Consider the following 19,410-nt stretch of genomic DNA (forward strand, 5'->3'; position numbering starts at 1 on the left):
ACTTAGCAGATTAAATAGCAAGTGCATTTTGTGTCTTTTTTTGCGTCTTTCCAACAAACATCTGAGAGATTCACAGAGAAAACACTGCTATCCATATCCTTACAAGAGAACTAAAAAAAGAAAGCATGAACTGACAGGTTTTTATATTATATACCATCATATTTCAGTTTAAAACCTAAAGAGCTATTGTCATTTAAGTTCCATGTTTGTTTCTTTGTATAAGATATCCAGCTTCCCCCCGCATGGTTCAATTACAGTTCTCTTTATAAAGCTTTTTTATAAAAAAAATCTTATTAAAAGCAATCCTGATATTCAATTAAAATACAATATAATCATAAATTTCATTTGAGACTTTAACCTGCTTGAAAACTTAAAGAAAGGTTAAAGGGATTCAGTTTTAATTAAACATATCCGTAGCAACCTGAATCTAAATCTTAGGGTTCTGCAACCCAAATTCGCATCAGAATATTATTACATTGAATGACAATCATCCATTCCTCTAGGCTTTCAGAGTACATTATCTTCCTTTTTGGGAATGAATACTTTACCATGACTGATGAATATGATACATAGAACAAACAGTTCTTCCATGTTAAAAGTGAATTTCTTTTTAGTTTCTTCACTCCTTATTGCCACATTTCATTAGCATCTATATACAACCACTCTGTATTAGTCCTAAATTTCTGCTTCATATGATGTATTACATGAAATATTTTAAATGAAGTAGAGTTTAGAAAACCATTCCAGTTTTTAGCTACTGTATTCAGGTATACGCGTACTTCTCCTCCTAACATACCACGCCAATTTACAAGTTATATTCTCTTTAAAAAATAATTTTAGATATTGATTTCATTGAAAGCTTGTTTTTAAAATGGCCATCTATTAAAATATATAATTAAAACAAATGAATTCTAGTCTCCAACCAAGTTGACAAATTTAACTTAAAGACTATCATACCCATCTCATCACAAAAACCTTGAACAATGGGTGGGACTGCAGCAAATAGAAGAGGGGTGAAGAGGAGAATAATCTGTGTGTCTATACATGCAAAGTTGAGCTGTCAAAAATAGCCTCATCTAGCTGTCTTGCAGTCAGTATTGATAGCTGAAATCACAGCTATCTAGCAGCAGGTGAACTATACTCATGATTCGTTATTCAGTTTTGAATCAGAGGGCATATCTGATTCCCATATTAAAACTCAAGTACTACTACTATTTTATCAATGTCTATTCCAATAAAAAGACAAGGAGTGTTTTCAAGGAAACTATCATTCACTATGTTAACCATATCAAACAGGATCATGGCTGAAAACAGTTTTCTGTTTGCATTCTGCATCAAAATCAAAAGATTTTTTAAAAAATTATCATTGTCTGTAGACAGACCCTCCTATTGAGTTCTTAAAATTAAAAGAAGAAAAAATGCAAAGTTCTGAAAATTAAAATAGATGCATTTTATTACTTTGTTGGGAAACTGAAGCATGACATGAATATTTAAACAATTTGCTTATTCGATTTTAAGTGTATCGATCTTGGGACTATGGAAAAACAGTACTAAACCAGATTGCTATGAAGCATTGAAAAAACCTTAACAATGCATCTGAAAAACACTGCTAGGATAGTTCACTTCTTTCTTTATTACTGCCCACAGTTTTGCAGAAGATAACCACAGTACCTTAGAAAGCACCACCAGATACTACAACTAATGGCATATGTAATAAGTCTTATCATTGTTAAATTATATAAGCACATGTGATTTCAGGTTCCTAACTTCCTCAAATACAGAGTTTGTCCTTTTAATAGTTTCTTCAAACAGAGGTAAGGAAGAAGGAAAACTCAATATTTAGCTTTTTGTTTAAGCAGTAGTTAACTGCCTCAAATTGGCAATTCATGTACTCTTTTCTAATGTAAATACACACACTGAATTCACCAGATCAGTATTTCCACAAACCAAAAGTTGGGTAAGTAACACTGTGTGTGTCTGAAATGCAGTTCAATAAACAAAAGCATTTCACAAATAGAAGTTCCAGTTCAGTAAGAACCAGCAACGAAACTCCTATACCTTGATGGACTAATACCTAACACCCTGAAGAAGGGATAGAGAGCTGAAAGGTTAAAACAACTCCACTCCCGCAACCCGCAAGGGGAAAGAAAGAAAAAAAAAAAAAGCGCACAGCATTAGTATTGCAGGATTTAAAAGCAAAAATAAAAAAGCATGTCACCTCCATTTAAGAATTTTCAGAACGATTTGAATGTAGCTAACCTTCCAAATGAGAGGCAAATTTATATTTTTGTCTCAGGTTCAAAGTAAGTGAATCATCTTTCTGGTTCTTGAGTAAGCAACACAATTTCTCCATGTAATCCTGTCACCTTCCTCTTCTGCTAATATCCCTCCTTCTCCTCCCCTCAAACCAGCACATCAACTACTCTTTCATAAATATGTTTGATTTTAGATTACCCTTTTCCAGCATGACTTTTGTCTACACTCTCATGATGAGTGGGAATTCTGAAGGGCCTTGGTCCTTGGACAACACTGTTTTTAGATCAGTAAAATAACATAAAGCCAATTATTACACTTTTATTTCTCTGCATACAGTTTTATAGAAGCTTAACTGTAGAGCTTTAGGAAGAACCTCAGGTAATTTAGACACAGCCTACAGATTAAGTGTAATTGGGCTAGATCCTTTACACAAGTCATCATCTTACGGGTATTAGAAGAAAAAAAAAATACACACAATACTGACCATACAACTGAAACATGTACATTCTAAGGCTACTACAATGTAGAGTAAAACCAGTATTAGTTTCAACCACAATACACATTTTCACTATCAAAATTTCCTCATTGATTAAAAATTGTCTTTAAGCAAAGAAGGTAATGATCTAAAACATAGTGCAGAAAAGAAGAAATATTCCTAAAATACTTACTGAAGTCACCTGCGAGAAACACTGCTTCTGCTCCTGGTGCCCACTCTTTGCAATATATTCCGCCATCCATAAACTGATTAACTCCAAAGGTTTTGTAACTTTTTGAAAATTTATCAAGGCCGCCTTCACTTTCTTCAATGTTCTTCAAGCGGTTATAAAACAGAGAATACCTTTCAATGAAAACAGATAAGATCTTTTAGAAAGTGCCTTTCTTACATAAACAAGTGTAAGAACACTAAAAAAAAAAAATTACATGAGACACACTGTCACACTATGTCCTAAGACTACAATATCAGATTCGCTGTTCCCTACAGAAATAGAAAAAAATACCAAATACAAGCCATACAATTTTTTCCCTGGTTGTTACACAGTGCAAAGTTGTAGTCTTCGTATTTGTCTGTATTTTCTCTACCTTACGGGAATGGTTTGCACTGTAAATCCAAGACTACAGCTCCTGATTGGCAATCAGGAAATCATAGTATTACTACACAACAGGAGAACTTCACACTCTGAACAGCCCAGCACTTTTTCCCCCCATCTTATTAATATTGGACACAGGCCTCCCAGGGAGAATTGTATAGGCCTGCTACATCTCTCACAGCCAGTTTTAATAGGCAATTTCAGGACACCGAAAAGTTTGCAGTATAGCATGTAAGTATGGATAAACTAGTCTGGCACTTAAAGAAAGCAGCTCCTTGGGCAACCTCTTTACAGCAACCGTCAGCATCACTCTGCAGACCCCTGACACTTCAGTGATTTGGAAAACAAAATTATCACTTTGCAAAAGTAATTGTTTGGATCATACCCTACTTATACCAGTAGGACTTAAAATGCCTTAAACCTCTAATGAAGAAGTTTGCTAGCAACAGCTTGGAGATTTTTGACATATTTTGCTGTTTTTCTCCAAGAAGTTCCCGTAACAAGAAACACACACCAGGTATACCATATAAACAAGAGGGTCAACTCTGACTCCTAAAACGTGAGCTATTATGTGAAGAACCGCAGCTTAAAGCTTCAGTTGAGCATTTAATTAAGAAAGGTAATGTTATTTTAACTTAACCAGTAAATAGACATTAATCCTCTACTTTGGAGTAATTAAAGGCCAATTCTAAAATGAAACTTTGAAACAAATCAGAGCATTAAGTTCTGACACTGCAAATAGGCTACCTCTTAAAAAAAAAAAACAAAACAAAACAAACCACAAAACCGAAAAAAAACCCAAACATAACATGTAAAGGGGTTTTTTTTGTTTTAAATAAGACATCGCCATTGTAATTAGAAATGTGTTTGTGTTTTCCACAAATGGAAAGGAGTCTCCTGAAATGTATAAAAAATAATAAAATAGTAATACCAGCAAGAACAACTTGTCTGCCTCATTACTGTATTTTGGAAAAGGAAATAAAGAGGCAGAACAGCACTATGGGTTAACACCTTTTTGGTTTAAAAAAAAAAAAAAAGAAGAAAAAGAAGAAGAAAGGTAGCCTGTTTGCGATGTCTATTTATTGGTTAAGGTAAAATAACATTACCTATATTAATTTTGAGCATTATGACGACTTTCAAGGTTAATCTCCCAGCAAGTTTTTATTATGAGGACTAATGCTCACCTTTAAAGACAGTAAGATTTGAATATGTCTTAGGATACACTACAGCAAAAGCACTTACACATTTTTGCCCATCCACCTGCACCATTCCTTTCAAATTTGCTCATGGGTATAATCCTGGTAAGTGCATTACTAACTACTACTGTGGTGGTGATCAATTTCATTTATAGCGCTTGAGGTAGAATATTTTGTCAGATTCCCAAGTATAATTGTATTACATACATGCACAAACCCAGCTGACTCACAAGTTTTAATAAACTGCAATCACAGAAAAAAATTAATATAAATAAAGTTTAAATACAGAAAAACAGAACAAGTCACAAACAGCCTCAGAAGTTCAACACAGGATGTTTGGTAAAGGCAAAATTACTCCATTATTGAAGGGGTCTCCCGGCACGAGGCGGGGTGGGGCGTATTTTCATCTGTATAGCTTTAAAGTTTTAGGCCTTCCTTTAAAACATATCGGTTATATTCTACGAGACAACAGTGCTATCTGCAAATTCCTATTTCTCAGCCATACATAAGCTGTTTCAAAATTGCTGCCTGTCAAATATATTATTTTTAACTACTTTCACTGCAGCTGAAGCAGGAACCTTTCTCTATATGCTATAGGCAGCTGTTGTAACTCCAAAAAAGATCTTAGTGCAGCAATAAATTTGACACACTTCAAATAGAAAAGGTGTTTTGGAATAGGTTATCTACTCAAAATTAATCCTTTTCTCCCCATACTTGGTACAAATACATTTTCACAGCTTTAAGAACACCTTTGGCTGGATGTAGTATTTCCCACATTCAGAAAGAAGCAGAATAAGTGGCAAGCTTCACCTTGAACTCTAAGTCAGTAGTACATAACTTAGAAAGCTGGAGAGGAAGGAAATGATACATTTATTAACACAGAAGAACAGCAGGTCACAGAGAAGGACTGAAATATCTGTGCAGAAAAGAAAACCGCTACGATAACACTTTGTATAACCTAGAGGTGCACACACACTGATGGCTTACTGCTGCTCCTCGGTGAGTCCTCCCTAGCAAAGAAGAATCAAGCCCATTCATCTCATTCTGAGGAAATAAGCAGCAAACAAATTTTGAATTTGAGAGTGAGTTTAAGGGTTAGCAGGGATGAAAACGGACTTTCACAAAGCAATTATGTGATTTATGTCTTTGGGGGAAAATCACTGACAGTAATACACACATTGTAAGCTCTGGATTCTTGTTACAGAAGCAGTAAGAGCACATCCACCATTTCAGCTTTTGTCTTTCAGTAAATCCAAAGTTTAAGCAATCAAAGAGATCGTGGCCCAAAGAGACCATGACACTTAATAAGTGAAATGATCATGAGTATTACTGTAAAAGACTACTCTTTTAGCTCACTTTGCAATAGTGGTAAACAATATCATGTTCTCAATAAAAATCATGTATTTTGGGGGACGGGTTCAGGGGTCAAGGAAGGGAGCAGATTAGAAAAGTTGTTGACCAAGGATTTAAAACATTACTGCAATAATAGCTTTTTATATAGGACAGATTTTGTACAAGTAATACAGCATCATGTACACTCAGTAACAATGCTCCTTCAATATTCAAAGCATATTGCTTACGTCAGAGCAAGTAAATTCAGGTGTTACTGGTACACCATCACTGCAGAAATCATGATTTTTGAAACAGCTAATGCTCTTCAGAATTGTTTTTAAATTATAATATTGAAAGCATTCAGGTTTTATTATTTTTAACCACCTCCTGAAATTAGCAAATATAAAACTTCAGTTTGATCTAAGTTCACAAAAAAAACCCAACAGCTTTTGAAACGTATCAATTCCTTGTGCTGTGAACTATTCCAAAAACCCATCTCAGGACATGAAGCATCTGGGTTACCCATCACAGAAGGTCCTGTAAAACAGCAGAAGCATAGTTCTGCATCCTGTTGCTGCTTTAAAGGATGGAGTTAAGTGTGTGCTTCATGATCTGGATTTAGGAAACACAAGGTTTTGCTTTCACAGAAATTTCGGCTTTGATTTCTACATTACCGAGGCTTGTTAAACTTTTTTATCTTCCAAACTGAAATCCCAAGATTACACACAGAAGATGACAGGAAAACATTTTTTTGTTCAACTGGTTCCAAAGATCTATATTGTTCACTAATAACATACAAGTGCTAAAAGAGGAGAGCTAGACATTAGATTGGTAAAACCGTATTTCGTGATCCCCTCAACACTGAAAGTTATGTCATGTTCAGTTATGCCTATATACTCATATGACACATATATATTTAGTCAGACAGACTCTGGACACATGGGACGCATTTCAAAGGTGAAACAATCCTGTAAGATTCTGGGCATGCAAACAGAGTCAACAGCAGCATCCAGAGCTACAAGTCAGGACAAAAGGCTGACCTCTGCCTTCATACTTCTCAATTCACAGTTTAATGACTGCAAAGTCTTTCAAGATTTTTCTGTTTCCCTGCACTGAAATTGACACTGAAGAGGATTACAAGGTAAAAAGTGTACTAAATATGCCTTGAAAAGTACAACCTTTAACTCTGGGACAAAAAAAAAATAAATGGAGCAACAACAGGATCCACAGAGCTTCAGGTATAGAGGAGTCTGAAGTAAATGGAAAAAGTTGTACATTAAGTCCCTTACTACAGCCAAGTACAACACAACACATCTAACAAGTGCAGAAGACAGCAGAAGAGGGCTGCTTTCAATGTATTCCTTGCTCCTGAAGTTCTTACAAAACAACAATGGGTTTTAAAACTAAAATACCAAAGCTAGGTGTTTTCTTCAGAGTTACTGGAAAGAAAGACTTCACAGTCTTCACATTTTCCCAAGCACACATAAGCCCAGCTTGAAACAAGGCATTTGGTAACAGAATGCTACTTTTACACCAGCATTTTTTCCACTTCTCTACCACTGTTCCACTGTGAAATACTGGTAATCGTAAACATCATTTGAAACAGGGTCACAACAGTCTTTTCCTATTGTTACATTCATAATTTGTAACACAGCATTGCTTTAAATCCCACGCTTTATATGCAGCTTTGTTTAAAGCCTTACAATAGAAGTGTAGGAATTGGCTGACTTTTCATCAAAGCAGGATTAAAACATCAAACATGAATTAGTATAATGGCTACCCAGAAAGCAAGCATCTTGCCAATAAAATAACCTTCACAGTGAAGGAGTAAAGACAATACCAACTCACTAGCTACTCCAAGGTCTTGGATTTCAGGTGAAAAACACCCTCATACATTTTGTCTTATGGATACCTGGAAATCTAAAAGTTATACAGTCAAGTTATACAGTTATCAGAGAAGAAGATCAGAGGAAAAGATGGCATGAAAACTTTCAGTTCAATGAAAAGCTATACAGTTCTTATCAAAAGCAACAGTGTTCTATTTATTTGCTAACCATGATATACAAAACCATCCTGATGCTGTAGTTCCTATCACCACTGATTTCATTCAGCTATTGATCCCATTAAAACTCTCAGGCATACGTTAAAATTAGTAGCTTCAGTATGAAGCATAAGAATAAAAAAGCTAAGCCTGCCCCTTCCTTCCCAAAGTCAACTGCCTTAGTGAAATAACACTTTTGGCAGACCATGGAAGTCTCATGGTAAATCAGAATACTGAATTAAGGCTCCACATAAAGCTTTCAGGTCTTTATTCATCCAAGCAACCACACGTACTAACTCCTTCCTGACCACCTTGTAAAATGACAGAAAGGTATTCTAATATCTTAAACTTTAGAAACTAAAGCTTATCTGGTTAAATCCAAAAGTTCTGTTTATTAATCTAAACTGAAACTAGTATAAACAAAAAATTCCTTAGCAGCATACATGATACCCTCATTTAATCAGTCTGGTGCTGAACTCCAAGACAGCTGCAAAGCTTCAAGGCATTTTTATGCCCATTCTCACGTTTTTCTAAAGTTGTAGTTACTGGAGTTTATAGAACAGTCAATCAGCTTATTTTAAAACCTGTGGTATCAACACTGAAATGAATCACTGTGGTCCCTCTTCTGCTTTTGGTGCTGATCTTAGTAGCTATTCATGTTTTAGATTCATTTTTTCCACACCAGCTTTTGTGTCATGATTTATTTCTACAATATTGGTCCATTAATTAATGCTAATTTATACAAAACATGAAAAAATAAGAGAGACTTTGGTAATGGTATCTGGTGTCCATATGGAAAGCCCAATTCTGCAGATCCCAGAAGGAAAAGGATATGAAAGAAAATGCCCAGTAAGGTGCTCTGCGTAGCCAAATCCTCCCATTTTCCAATAAATACAACATTTACAGTAATAGCAGTGTTAAAAACAAAGCTACAGTCCAAGAGAAAAGAAAACTCTCCACTACTTAAATTTGTTACATCTCTTCACATTTCTTCCTAGGCAGGTGTTGGAAGGACTTAAATATCAAAAGCAGAAAGGGAAAAATGGTTTGTTTTCCCCTTTTCCTCCTCAGTTAAACAAAAAAAAGTTAAGAAATGTTTCAGATTTCATGATACCACTTATCCTATTTACCAGCTCAATCCTGAAGCCTCTTAGGGGAATGCTGCCTCTTATTTTCAACCTTCCACTCTTCCCTGCCGCAGAAGAAGCTGTATCAGCATTACAGTAAAGCAGGGAATAGGAAAGCAAAGAGGCCATCAAATCCTGTCCTGTATCATCACTGATGTATCATGAACAACACTATTCATAAAGTTACTAAGATTTCTGAACTCCATTTTCAAAACTGCCTTGGGTCTTCCCACACTTATTACTATGACTGGAAAACTGCTATAGTGCTCTGCTGAAATCATAGGTTCTTCCCAAAATCCCTACACAGCAGCTCTGTTTAGCAGCTAACATACCATCACCCTCTGCTCCAAAGTTACACTGACCTGAAATTCTCCTGCAGCTTTCCAGTCACAGTGCCACAGCGTCAAGAATAGGGCTCTGTTGATTCTCTGGGGATTTATGTTAGGGTGTGGTTGTTTGGGGTTTTTTTTATTATTTTAAAGGATTCATAAGTCTTGTAAACAAGAATGCAACCCATCCCAGCTCTGGAACAATACTGAGATAGCACGCTGGGTTCCGAGTTGGTGAATGAAGCTCACTACGATAGTGCAGGAACACTGGGGCCAGTGGTGTGGAAAAGAAGTCAGGCGGTGTGAAACTCATATTCACCCACTGAGGCGGTAAACAGATCTTTATGTGGACCATTCCCTGTTTTGGTATAGATCCACTCTTATCTCGTGATCCCTGTGGACAATCAAAAGGGTCAAAAAACTAACAAAAAATCCAAATCACAGTATAGATGTGCCACACTTTCACCAGCATAATACCTCCATAGGATAAGGAATAAACTGCAACAATTTTTAAAGGTTAATTTTTCTACAATAATGTATTAGTCAAATAATGTATTTCTCAAATAAAGCCACACTTTGAAATCTGGCAAATAACTAACCAAAATTGCCCATTTTAGTTCTGATAGTCTACTGTAGGAACAAAAGAAAGGATTAAAACCTAGTTCTGAATTATATACCAAGAAAGGCTGAGAGGCTGCAGTTCTCCTTCTGATATCACAGGCAGTCCATTCTTTGGAGAATGATGTCCAAAATCTTGGAATGCTGTCATCAGTTAGCAATGATGGGTATCATCTAAGGCCCTACACCAAATGTGTAAACAGCAACTGCTTCCCTGAAAAAACCTTGATAGCTACAGAAGAGGAACCGTTTGAGTCTGAAGATGTGATTTTAACACTTAGGTCAAACTTCTCTACTTAAGCAGCTCTTAGCACTATGCATCCAGTCAAAAAAGTTCATCTGCAGCAGTAAAGTTTGCTCAGAAAACTGTTATCAAATCAGAATCCCCTGTGGCCTGCCACAGCCCGCAGGGTAACCAGTCAAATTCAAAAAGCAACATTTCATAGAGCCTGCCTATACAATAGGAATTCCTGCCTGCAACTTTGATCTGATGCATCTATACAGAGCCACATGGTCCAGGCTCACTGGATGAGGGGCACCAGCTTTTTGATCTCCACCTTGCAGTCCACTGTGTGCAACAGGTATCTTTAACCACCATTAGTAAATCACAGAAGTGGTAATTGCCACTTCACGACGCCAGCTGTAAGGTCTCTGATAAAGACTGTGCTGTACTCTCATTGAGTTTTCCTGGAAAGCCAGAGTAGAATTAATTTCTTTCAAGGCAGTCAAAGGAAGAGCACACGGGAATATGAAACTGGACAATCCTGAAACAATCATCACTAATAATACCCATTTCTATTCCTGCTGTGATCCCTACCACTTCAAAGAAAAAAAGAAAAGAAAATGAAAAGATGAAAATAGAGGTTTAAAATGTAGATGCAACGACTCTGAATATTTCAAAATAAAGAGTATAAGGCCATTCACAAATTACCTTTTCTAATATTGCTGCTATTACTTTGAAGATGCAGTTACAAACACTTTCATTGACACCAAAGCCAGTGCAAAGTCCCTGCTCAGATTAGGAGTCCCTGATTCTCATCTTCTCCTTTACTCTGTGTTGATTATTTCCACAAACTGTCATCATTCAGCTGCTTATAAGGGGATGGATTGAAGGAAGACAGCAATAGGATGGTTCAAGTTCTTCCTAAAGCAACTTTCTGCAGCCCAACAAATCAAATGCATCAGACCGTGCTGCACTAGAATTACATGGCAGAAGCAAATTCCTGTTTGCAGTTGCTTCTTCAACTTCATTTGTCACTAGTGAAAGTGTATCAAAACAGAAGCCTTGAATTTTATTTCATTCTTTTCTCCACCTCCCTTTCCTCACTTTTCACTCCATTATTCAGAGGATTACACAAAGTAATCACACTTAAGGAAAATAGTAAAGGCACAGTAAATCTCAGGTAGGTATGACTACTTCAGAACAGCAGATTTACTGTATTTTAACACAAATCAACTTTATAGTTTTAGATTACAGACTTGCACTTTCTGTATAGAGAAATCCTGTCTCATTCAGGTAGTCTTTTTAATATGCATTTAAATAGATTAAGCAACCCCTGAACACATGCAACTTTTGGAGTGTTAGAAGAATTCTGAGATATGTTCTATGGGATAGCAATGGCTAATGTTAAGAGATCCAGAAAGAGATGATAATTTAATTTTGCTTTTCTGCAGGTTAAAAGTAAAGATCTTACATGTTTCTGAAATCACAATCTTAAGAAGTCTGTGTGAGGCTAAAACTGAATTTCCCAGAGGTTCTAGTTGCTCTATTAAAAATATTCACTACACAAGTATTTTGCTTTTCTCCAAAGTCAGAGGCAATTTAACATACATTTTCAGCTGAAAACTAAGGATTCTTCAGGTTGTCCAATAATATTTAGTTCCTCTCAGGTATAATAAAATTAACTCTTACCCAAATAATTTGGGGATCCAGTTATTCCAATAAGGAACTTACACAGTTAAACCATTTCTGTTACAATACCTACCAAAGAAATAATCTGTTATTAGTTACTAAAGACTCCATGAGGCAGAGAACTCAAAATCCAGCAAGAGAAGCAAAAACATCAAAAGCAACTTTTCCAATTTCTCTACTCTGCAGATAGTGAATAAATCCAAACTCTCCTTGGATGTTCCATGATTTCAGTATGGAGAGGTAACACAGCTTTGTGTCTCCAACTAAATGCAGTATCTTAAAAATTAAATATTTGCTGGTGGATAATTAATAAATAATCACTTGCTTTTCTTGAAGTTATTCATACAGGTCAAGTGACCAATTCAGCACCAACTTTTTCTAATGCAATTTAAAGTACAGTGATATGCAAGTCAAGCCCCAACAACAACAGGCAGTCTGGTACGTAGGAACGCAACAAAACATAAAAACTGCCAGAAAACAAAGGGAAACTACAGAGTTTTCTTGACATCTTACAAGCAGTTGCTGTTTCTAACAGAGAGGTAAAGACCTGTAAGCTATGAAGTCTAATAAAGATAAATACCTTTCAGTAGTATTTTAAGAAGATTATTTGCTGACTTCAGTTCTGGCACTGTGCTTTCTGCACAGTGCAGGGGACTAGAAGCAAGCCTCTTCCCTGCTTTAAACATTAGCATAATTTAGTGGCTTCACCAGCATTTGACAGCTGTAGTGTTTTTGCCATCAGCTTTGTAATAAACATGCACGGTGCTCAATTTGGACCCAAATGCAGGAGTGATTACAAGATGTATCAAATGCAAACCTAATGCAATCATTCAGCAATAATTGCTCCACTGACCTATCTAAGCCAATCCCACTCCTAAGAAAACCCTTCCCCACAATATTTAGCAGCTCTTACCCACTCCACATGTTTGTTCATCTATCACCCCCTTCAGTTTATTAGAAACACATGGATGCACCCCGCAGTATAAGTGTAACAAATTACTAGTGTTTAAAAGGACCAAGAGGCAATTTATTTTCCATCAGAAGCCTAGTAAACTATTTAGAGACATCAATTCAAGTGAGAGGGAAGACAGAGAAGTGTATACCTAAGTATTAACACTTGCTACAAGAAAGCCATTTTATCTTTTACCCACTACTGAGATAAAAGGTATATAGTCACTTTTACCCTAAACTAAAAGACACCCTCAAATAAAAACACAGCTGCCCCAAAAAACTGTATGATACCAAGCTATGTTACAACCGTCCCAAAGAGCACAGCTATGTATATTCTGTACCTGCCAAAGCACTCAAGACAGCTTCCATGTCATGAGGGAACAGTCAAATAAAACACCAATTTCAAAATAATGGGAGTTCTATGTGTTTTTCCCTGTATATAAGGAAACAAAGTAGCATAGCATACCAGTACATACCAGTATCATGTCATTTATTTAGTTCTACACACTGAACATTTATCAGATAAACGCTTTACAGCTGAGATTTCTTCATTGAATAGTCATTGTGTCACTATCCCTCCGCTAAGTAGTCTTAATTATGCATGAATTGTACACTATAAACTCTCTTCTACCTACAGTAATTTCCTTCTCAGTTGTGATGATATCCAAAGCAAGTTGATGGAGTTCTTTTTGAATTAACGTAACTACAGAGAAACTCCATCATATTTGAGCAGAAAGCTGCAGAAGCGTAGAGATATTTTTTTTCTTGGAATCAGTAGACTAAGACTGCGTTAGCTCATGTTTCATATTACACAAGAGAAAATAAACTGAAAGGTCAGTTGAACAGTTACAGCATTGCCCTTTTCCAAGGTAATCAGCGGAGCATGTAGCAAAGACATGAACACAAGCGTGACTGGAAAGACAGTAGCTGATAAAGAGGCTTTTGCTGCCAAAAGTATGTGGGACAAAATACCACTCTCAATGCCCGTTGAGGAGCGTGGCATACTGCAGGCCTTACTTCAGTAACTCTGATTTATTACTTTAATTTGAAATTGTGTTCTCGTTAAACATTCAGGTTTTCATACTGCCAAAACACACTAGAATATGTAATACTGAACATTAATCACATTCTCAGGTAAGCCACAGGAACAGTATCATTATTAATTTGTTTGCAATAGCGACAATAGAGTCAAAATTTCATCTGGTTTACTAGTGCATTTTTACTTTAAGTACACAAATTTTTCTTGTTATGCAGTACTATTTAACAGGAAACTGTAAGGTAGATTTCCCCCCTGTATGAAAAGCAGTTTATTTTTCCTCTTAGAAGCATGTAGTTATTAGTGGAACCTTCCAAAACAGTTTCTACTCATATTAACATACACTTCAAAACACCTTAACCTGGAAACAATTCACTCAAATGTTTTATTTATCAGAATTATTTTTAATGAAGCTCCAAATAAAAGCATATCAATTCCCATTTGATTCCACGGCCAACTATTTCTAACAGACTATCTTTGTATTAATAGATATCAAGGTCTAGTTGGAGGAAAGTCAATGGTTCCCACAGCACCAGTACAAAGCTGGAATTGAAACACAAACTAAAAGCAGTAGCTACAAAGAGCCTTCAGGGGAAAAAACCCACAGAATTTCTTAAAAAGAATTGTGACATGCCTTTTGGTGGGGAAATGTTATTACCTCTTGCAGGTCTTCTAACCTGGAAGTGTCAGTCAGTATCATTTCTATCGCAATTATCTGTGTGGTGAGATGCAAGTCCGCACACTTCCTATGGGTTGTAAAAGCTTTGACCTAGTGCCAAGATAGTGTGGACTTAAGTAACTAATAAATTTTGTTTCAGTTGTTTAAATAAATCTGATTTGAATGCTGTGGATGGTGAGGTGTTTTTAGTAGCTTGCCACAGCAGTAAACATAAGCAGCCATCTCTTTCTTTTCAAATTTGGATTTCAAGTCTACTGCATGAGTTTGGCTTCCATGTTCTTAGTAATGTTGCAAGTAACATTAACTGGCATAAATGAAGCTCAACACAATGCCAAGAAAGACTTACCTTTCTAAATAAACACCCAAGAAGTTAAGAATCAAAAGTTTAGTTGTCTACCAAACAGGAAAAAGCTTTTAATTCAGAAGTCACTTCTGATTATTTCAAATAAAACACCAGATATTCCTCCCTACCCTTTGCCACCCAACCCACTTTAGCAGGCACATTACATAGTTATTATTGAATTGTTATTTGAATTTCCTAACAGAAAACCGCACAGCTGCTCTAGGCACAACTTCATGTTAATTTCCACAACTCCTACTTTACCTCCCCTTAAAATATGTTCCAGAAATTAAAAACAAAGTCTTGATTTAATGGATCAGATCAATAGCTTATATATTCAAGCAGTTCGCTATTTGAAAGTTACATTAGAAAGTTAAATAAAATCTTGTCATCCCCTGATAACCATCAAACTAACAAAAATCCCCCTTGCTATAAGGCTGCTTCCTTGTCAAATCTGAACAGAATTAAATGGATAGCCAACTTAAGAGGCTGCCAAAAAGTTGGCTAGAGAAGTACCCACAGCAACACCCAGCTGCTTTACTACCCCATCAGACCTTGCTCCCTGTAACAGTATTCCTCTCACCTAGTGTGACTCAAAACCTACAGTATTCCACCCAATTAAATAACTCCTTAATTCCTATTAGTTTAGCCTCAATTTTAGGATGTGCATGTATTCATACGCTACTTAAAAAAAGGTGGTTGGTTTTCCCTATTTTGCACAAAAATAATACTCCCAATGTAGGTTCTTCAAGTACTTGTCACCAATTTTGGATTACATCTCTGTTATTTTACTGAGAACAAAGAAAATTTCATACTGGTCCCATAGTGGTTCAAGAAAGAAAAGCATGTGTGAAGTTTCTACATATAAAGAATAGATAGAAAAACCAGTACTAAACACAGGATGGGAAAGAAAGGTATACTTTCGCTTTTGTTGCTGACCACTGTGCCAGTTTTGACCAGTCTTCACTGGTTTGATCAGGGAGTGTTTTGTTTTCTATTTAGGCTCAGTAGATGTATGGAGCTATTCACATAGACCACACATTCAACTCACCAAGCACACCTGGTCTGCTAGCTGGGTTCCCTGTAATGCCGAAGAAGAAAAGCAGCCCTTTTAGAAGACAGTTTTAAGGAAGAAAATCTTACCTCTGGTGACTGGAAAACAGGATCTGGAGGGATTTGAGGGTGGCAGCAGGAACACCACTGAGCTACTTTTCCTTCTACATTATCACACCAGCTTCAGATGCCTTAGCAGAAGCACCGCATTGGCTTCACAGCACAAGCTTATCTAAATTTAATTCTTAACTGCTTTCACTGCAGACAGGACCAACAAGGAAAGCCAACCACTCTTAAACATTTATACAGTCCACAATGCAAAGCGTTTATAATTTAGTATCAACGTACTAGAAGTATAATTAGAATTTGTGTCCTTACCAAATGTCTGCTCAAATAGTCCCAGGCAATCAAGTCTATTCCCACAGAAGGTGAGCAAGCAAAAATCATGCATTGCTGTTGCCTGCTGCTGTGAATAGCTGTATACAACAGCTTACTTCACTTACGGCCAAACATTTTCAAGGTGCCGTCTAAAAGCTGCTCTCTTTCCAGACTTCAGTAAGAGTGAGTACAAAGTTAAGAAATACGAGTTATTAATCAATTTGTACCATAATCCAGAAAAGAGAAGTATGATCTTCAATCTCTCAGTAATTATTTTGAATATTCAAGTGTCTTTAGAAAACAGAAGATTTCAGATTTACATAGCTCAGCCGTTCTTCTGAAACACTAAGCTACTGTATCTACAGATCTTTAATCTGACTAAAACTGTATTAATTGCTGCATATCAAAAACATATTAAGCACTTAACTGCAGAAAGAGCACTACTTGGCAGCTGTTGGATTCACCTCAACCACATACCCACCTCATACGATTTAAGCTCATAAACACGTATGACAAAGCTTCCAAGACACCTGCCTTCTGATGGGACTGTAGCTGTATTTGCTGTTAGCGAGGAAACCCAATAATCATGCAAGTCACCATTACTTTGCAGCTTCCAAGCATGTTAATCTCTTATCTATAATAAGACTCATCTGTCACATTAGAAAGCTTATGATTCAAGGTTTGAATTGATATGCCTAAAGAACATTGTAAACAAAAGAGAGGGGGGAGTATTATCTTACACTGCATTACTATGTAGGACTCATAGGTCACCTACCATAAATGACTCAAGACTTGGTGAGACAGTGAGGTGTACATCAGAATGTTAAATATATGAAGTAGTGAGGTAACCTGGGACACCACAGAAAGCAACTCGCCACAATTCAGGGGATTATGTAGAAGGTGGAAGCAAAATCCCACAAACAGAAAGCCTGGTATTGCCAGCTTTAGTCATCCCGATATGCTGCACACCCGAGTGCAATCATAGTCTTCCTCTTATAAAATACTATTGGGAAAGCTTCAGAGATCATGGAATACTAGCATCTGGCTACTACCAGTAGGTAAGAAATACAAGAAGAACAAGCTATCTACTAGGTAGAGAAAATCCTGGTTTTACCCATTCAGATTCATCTTGCCTGCTTAAGACTCTATACGCACCCTCTAAAACAACTACTAAAGTTAAGAGAAGTCTTCCATACCAGATTTTCACATAAACTTTATTTACACAGAACCTTTCGTATACAAAATTAATACTACCAGGCATTCATTTGCTTCAGATGGATAAATTTAAAACAGCAAAAACGTCAAGCTATACAGTAATGGACTATATATTGAATAGGATTTCCCTTTTTCATGAATTGCCACCCTCGCTAGGACATTCCTATGACTATTTAGCATGGGTTTTTTTCCTCTTTATAGAAGAATTTAGACAATTTACACTTGCTGACCTGCTTGAAAATTTGTATTTTAAAGTACCTCTCTCTTTTTAAAGTACAAAATAGAAAAAGGAGTGCAGTATACTCTTGATTGAAAAAAAATTTAAATACATACAAGATTATCTACAAATCTGGATGTTTACATTAGGTATATACCATCCTTCTTTCTACCCTCTCCCACCTGAAACACATACAACAGAACATAAAAGTAATAATGTCTTTTATTGGAACTAAGCCTAGCAAAACACTGCTAGCTCCAATTGTCAGCCTGGAGAGCTGCCAAAGTAAAGCCTACAAACTGAAGCCAAGCAGGACAACAGGTTAGTCCCAAAGCCTCCGTCGGCACAGCCTCCTTATTTGAGGTCAACTTGATACACACCAACACAAGGGAATAACAAAGGAAAACCATGAGCCAACAACTTTAGGAATTCACAGTCTGTCAGGAAATTAACCTCTTCATTTATGAACTATGCATCAAGAATAAAGCTGGCAAAGACTTCTGAGGCATCATGGAAGAAAAAATAGTTAGGTATGTAACAAATTAACGTGTTTATTTTTTTCATCACAATATATTCATTACATCAGAGTAGCTTGGATATTTATTAGTCCATAAATAAATCTATAATCTGTGAATTGTATATATTGCCTCCAACATTCCATATTTTAACAACTTCTTCTTCTCGAGAGCCTGAACTCATGTTCAGCTTCTACAAGGCTACACATACGTTAGCATCTATAGGTGTAATCTCCTGTTCTTTCCCTCCTAACACACACAGTTTGCGTGCTGCCAGTTAAAAGCCTTTTTCAGTTGTCATCTGAATTAGTACAAGATGAAAGATTTCAGTGTAAAACATATGCAAAAATTGACAGAGGGGGTGCCAATTAGATAGAAAAAAGAAAAAAAAAATTCTTAGGACCAGCACCCCAGAGAGGGTGCAGAATCTTCTCTGTAGGTTTGACACCCAAGAGAGCAAAATCCTGAACAATCCAGTCCCAATTCAACACTGACCTGGTTCTAAGCAGGAGGCTGTGTCACAGAGCATTCAGAGGTCCCCCCAACCAGAACTGCTCTGTGAATATTTAGTACTTTACACTTACTGAAGCTATCCAGTTCTGCTTAAGAAAAAACAAAGAACATGGCAAGATATATAAAAACAATGCACATAATGACAGAAACACTACAAGCTCTGCAAATGCCAAAGCATTCTAACATAACTTAGATTACTGGCAATCACATACACCTCCCCTAAGCTTGCATTAAGTTTTCTTTGTATATCTATGCACATAGATAAAGGAATTCCACAGTGCTAAAACAGACAAAAAACATGGACAAAGCAGCCCAGCTGCTACCTTGAAACAAGTTTTGCTATTGCTGTTAGGCAATTTTTCCTCAAATACCTTACTCACATGTAAGTTTTTGCCATGTAATTTAAAATCAGTTAAAGTAGCTACTGACATGTGTAAGCTGAACTTTTATCTGTTTTTGTTACATTTTTACATTACATATTACATTGTTACATTTTGTTACATTTACCTGTAAAATGTTACAATAACCACATATTCACAAGGAACTGATAGACCTAGTTATGTCTATTTTAGTTCCTTACATACAAGTTCTATAATTGCATAGTAAACACTATA

General features: G+C 36.4%; 1 protein-coding gene across 2 annotated transcripts in view; it reads right to left on the reverse strand.

Moving 5' to 3' along the window:
* The window catches only part of GBE1 (1,4-alpha-glucan branching enzyme 1), a 168,716-nt gene that overhangs the window by 126,397 nt on the left and 22,909 nt on the right, over positions 1–19,410 (reverse strand). For both annotated transcript variants that reach the window (XM_040582917.1, XM_040582916.1), the window contains exon 2: positions 2,925–3,094. In XM_040582917.1, coding sequence (XP_040438851.1) covers positions 2,925–3,094 — 170 coding nt within the window. The remainder of the gene's footprint in view (positions 1–2,924; positions 3,095–19,410) is intronic.

The sequence above is a fragment of the Falco naumanni genome, chromosome 2 (assembly GCF_017639655.2).
Source record: "Falco naumanni isolate bFalNau1 chromosome 2, bFalNau1.pat, whole genome shotgun sequence".
Lineage (NCBI taxonomy): Eukaryota > Metazoa > Chordata > Aves > Falconiformes > Falconidae > Falco > Falco naumanni.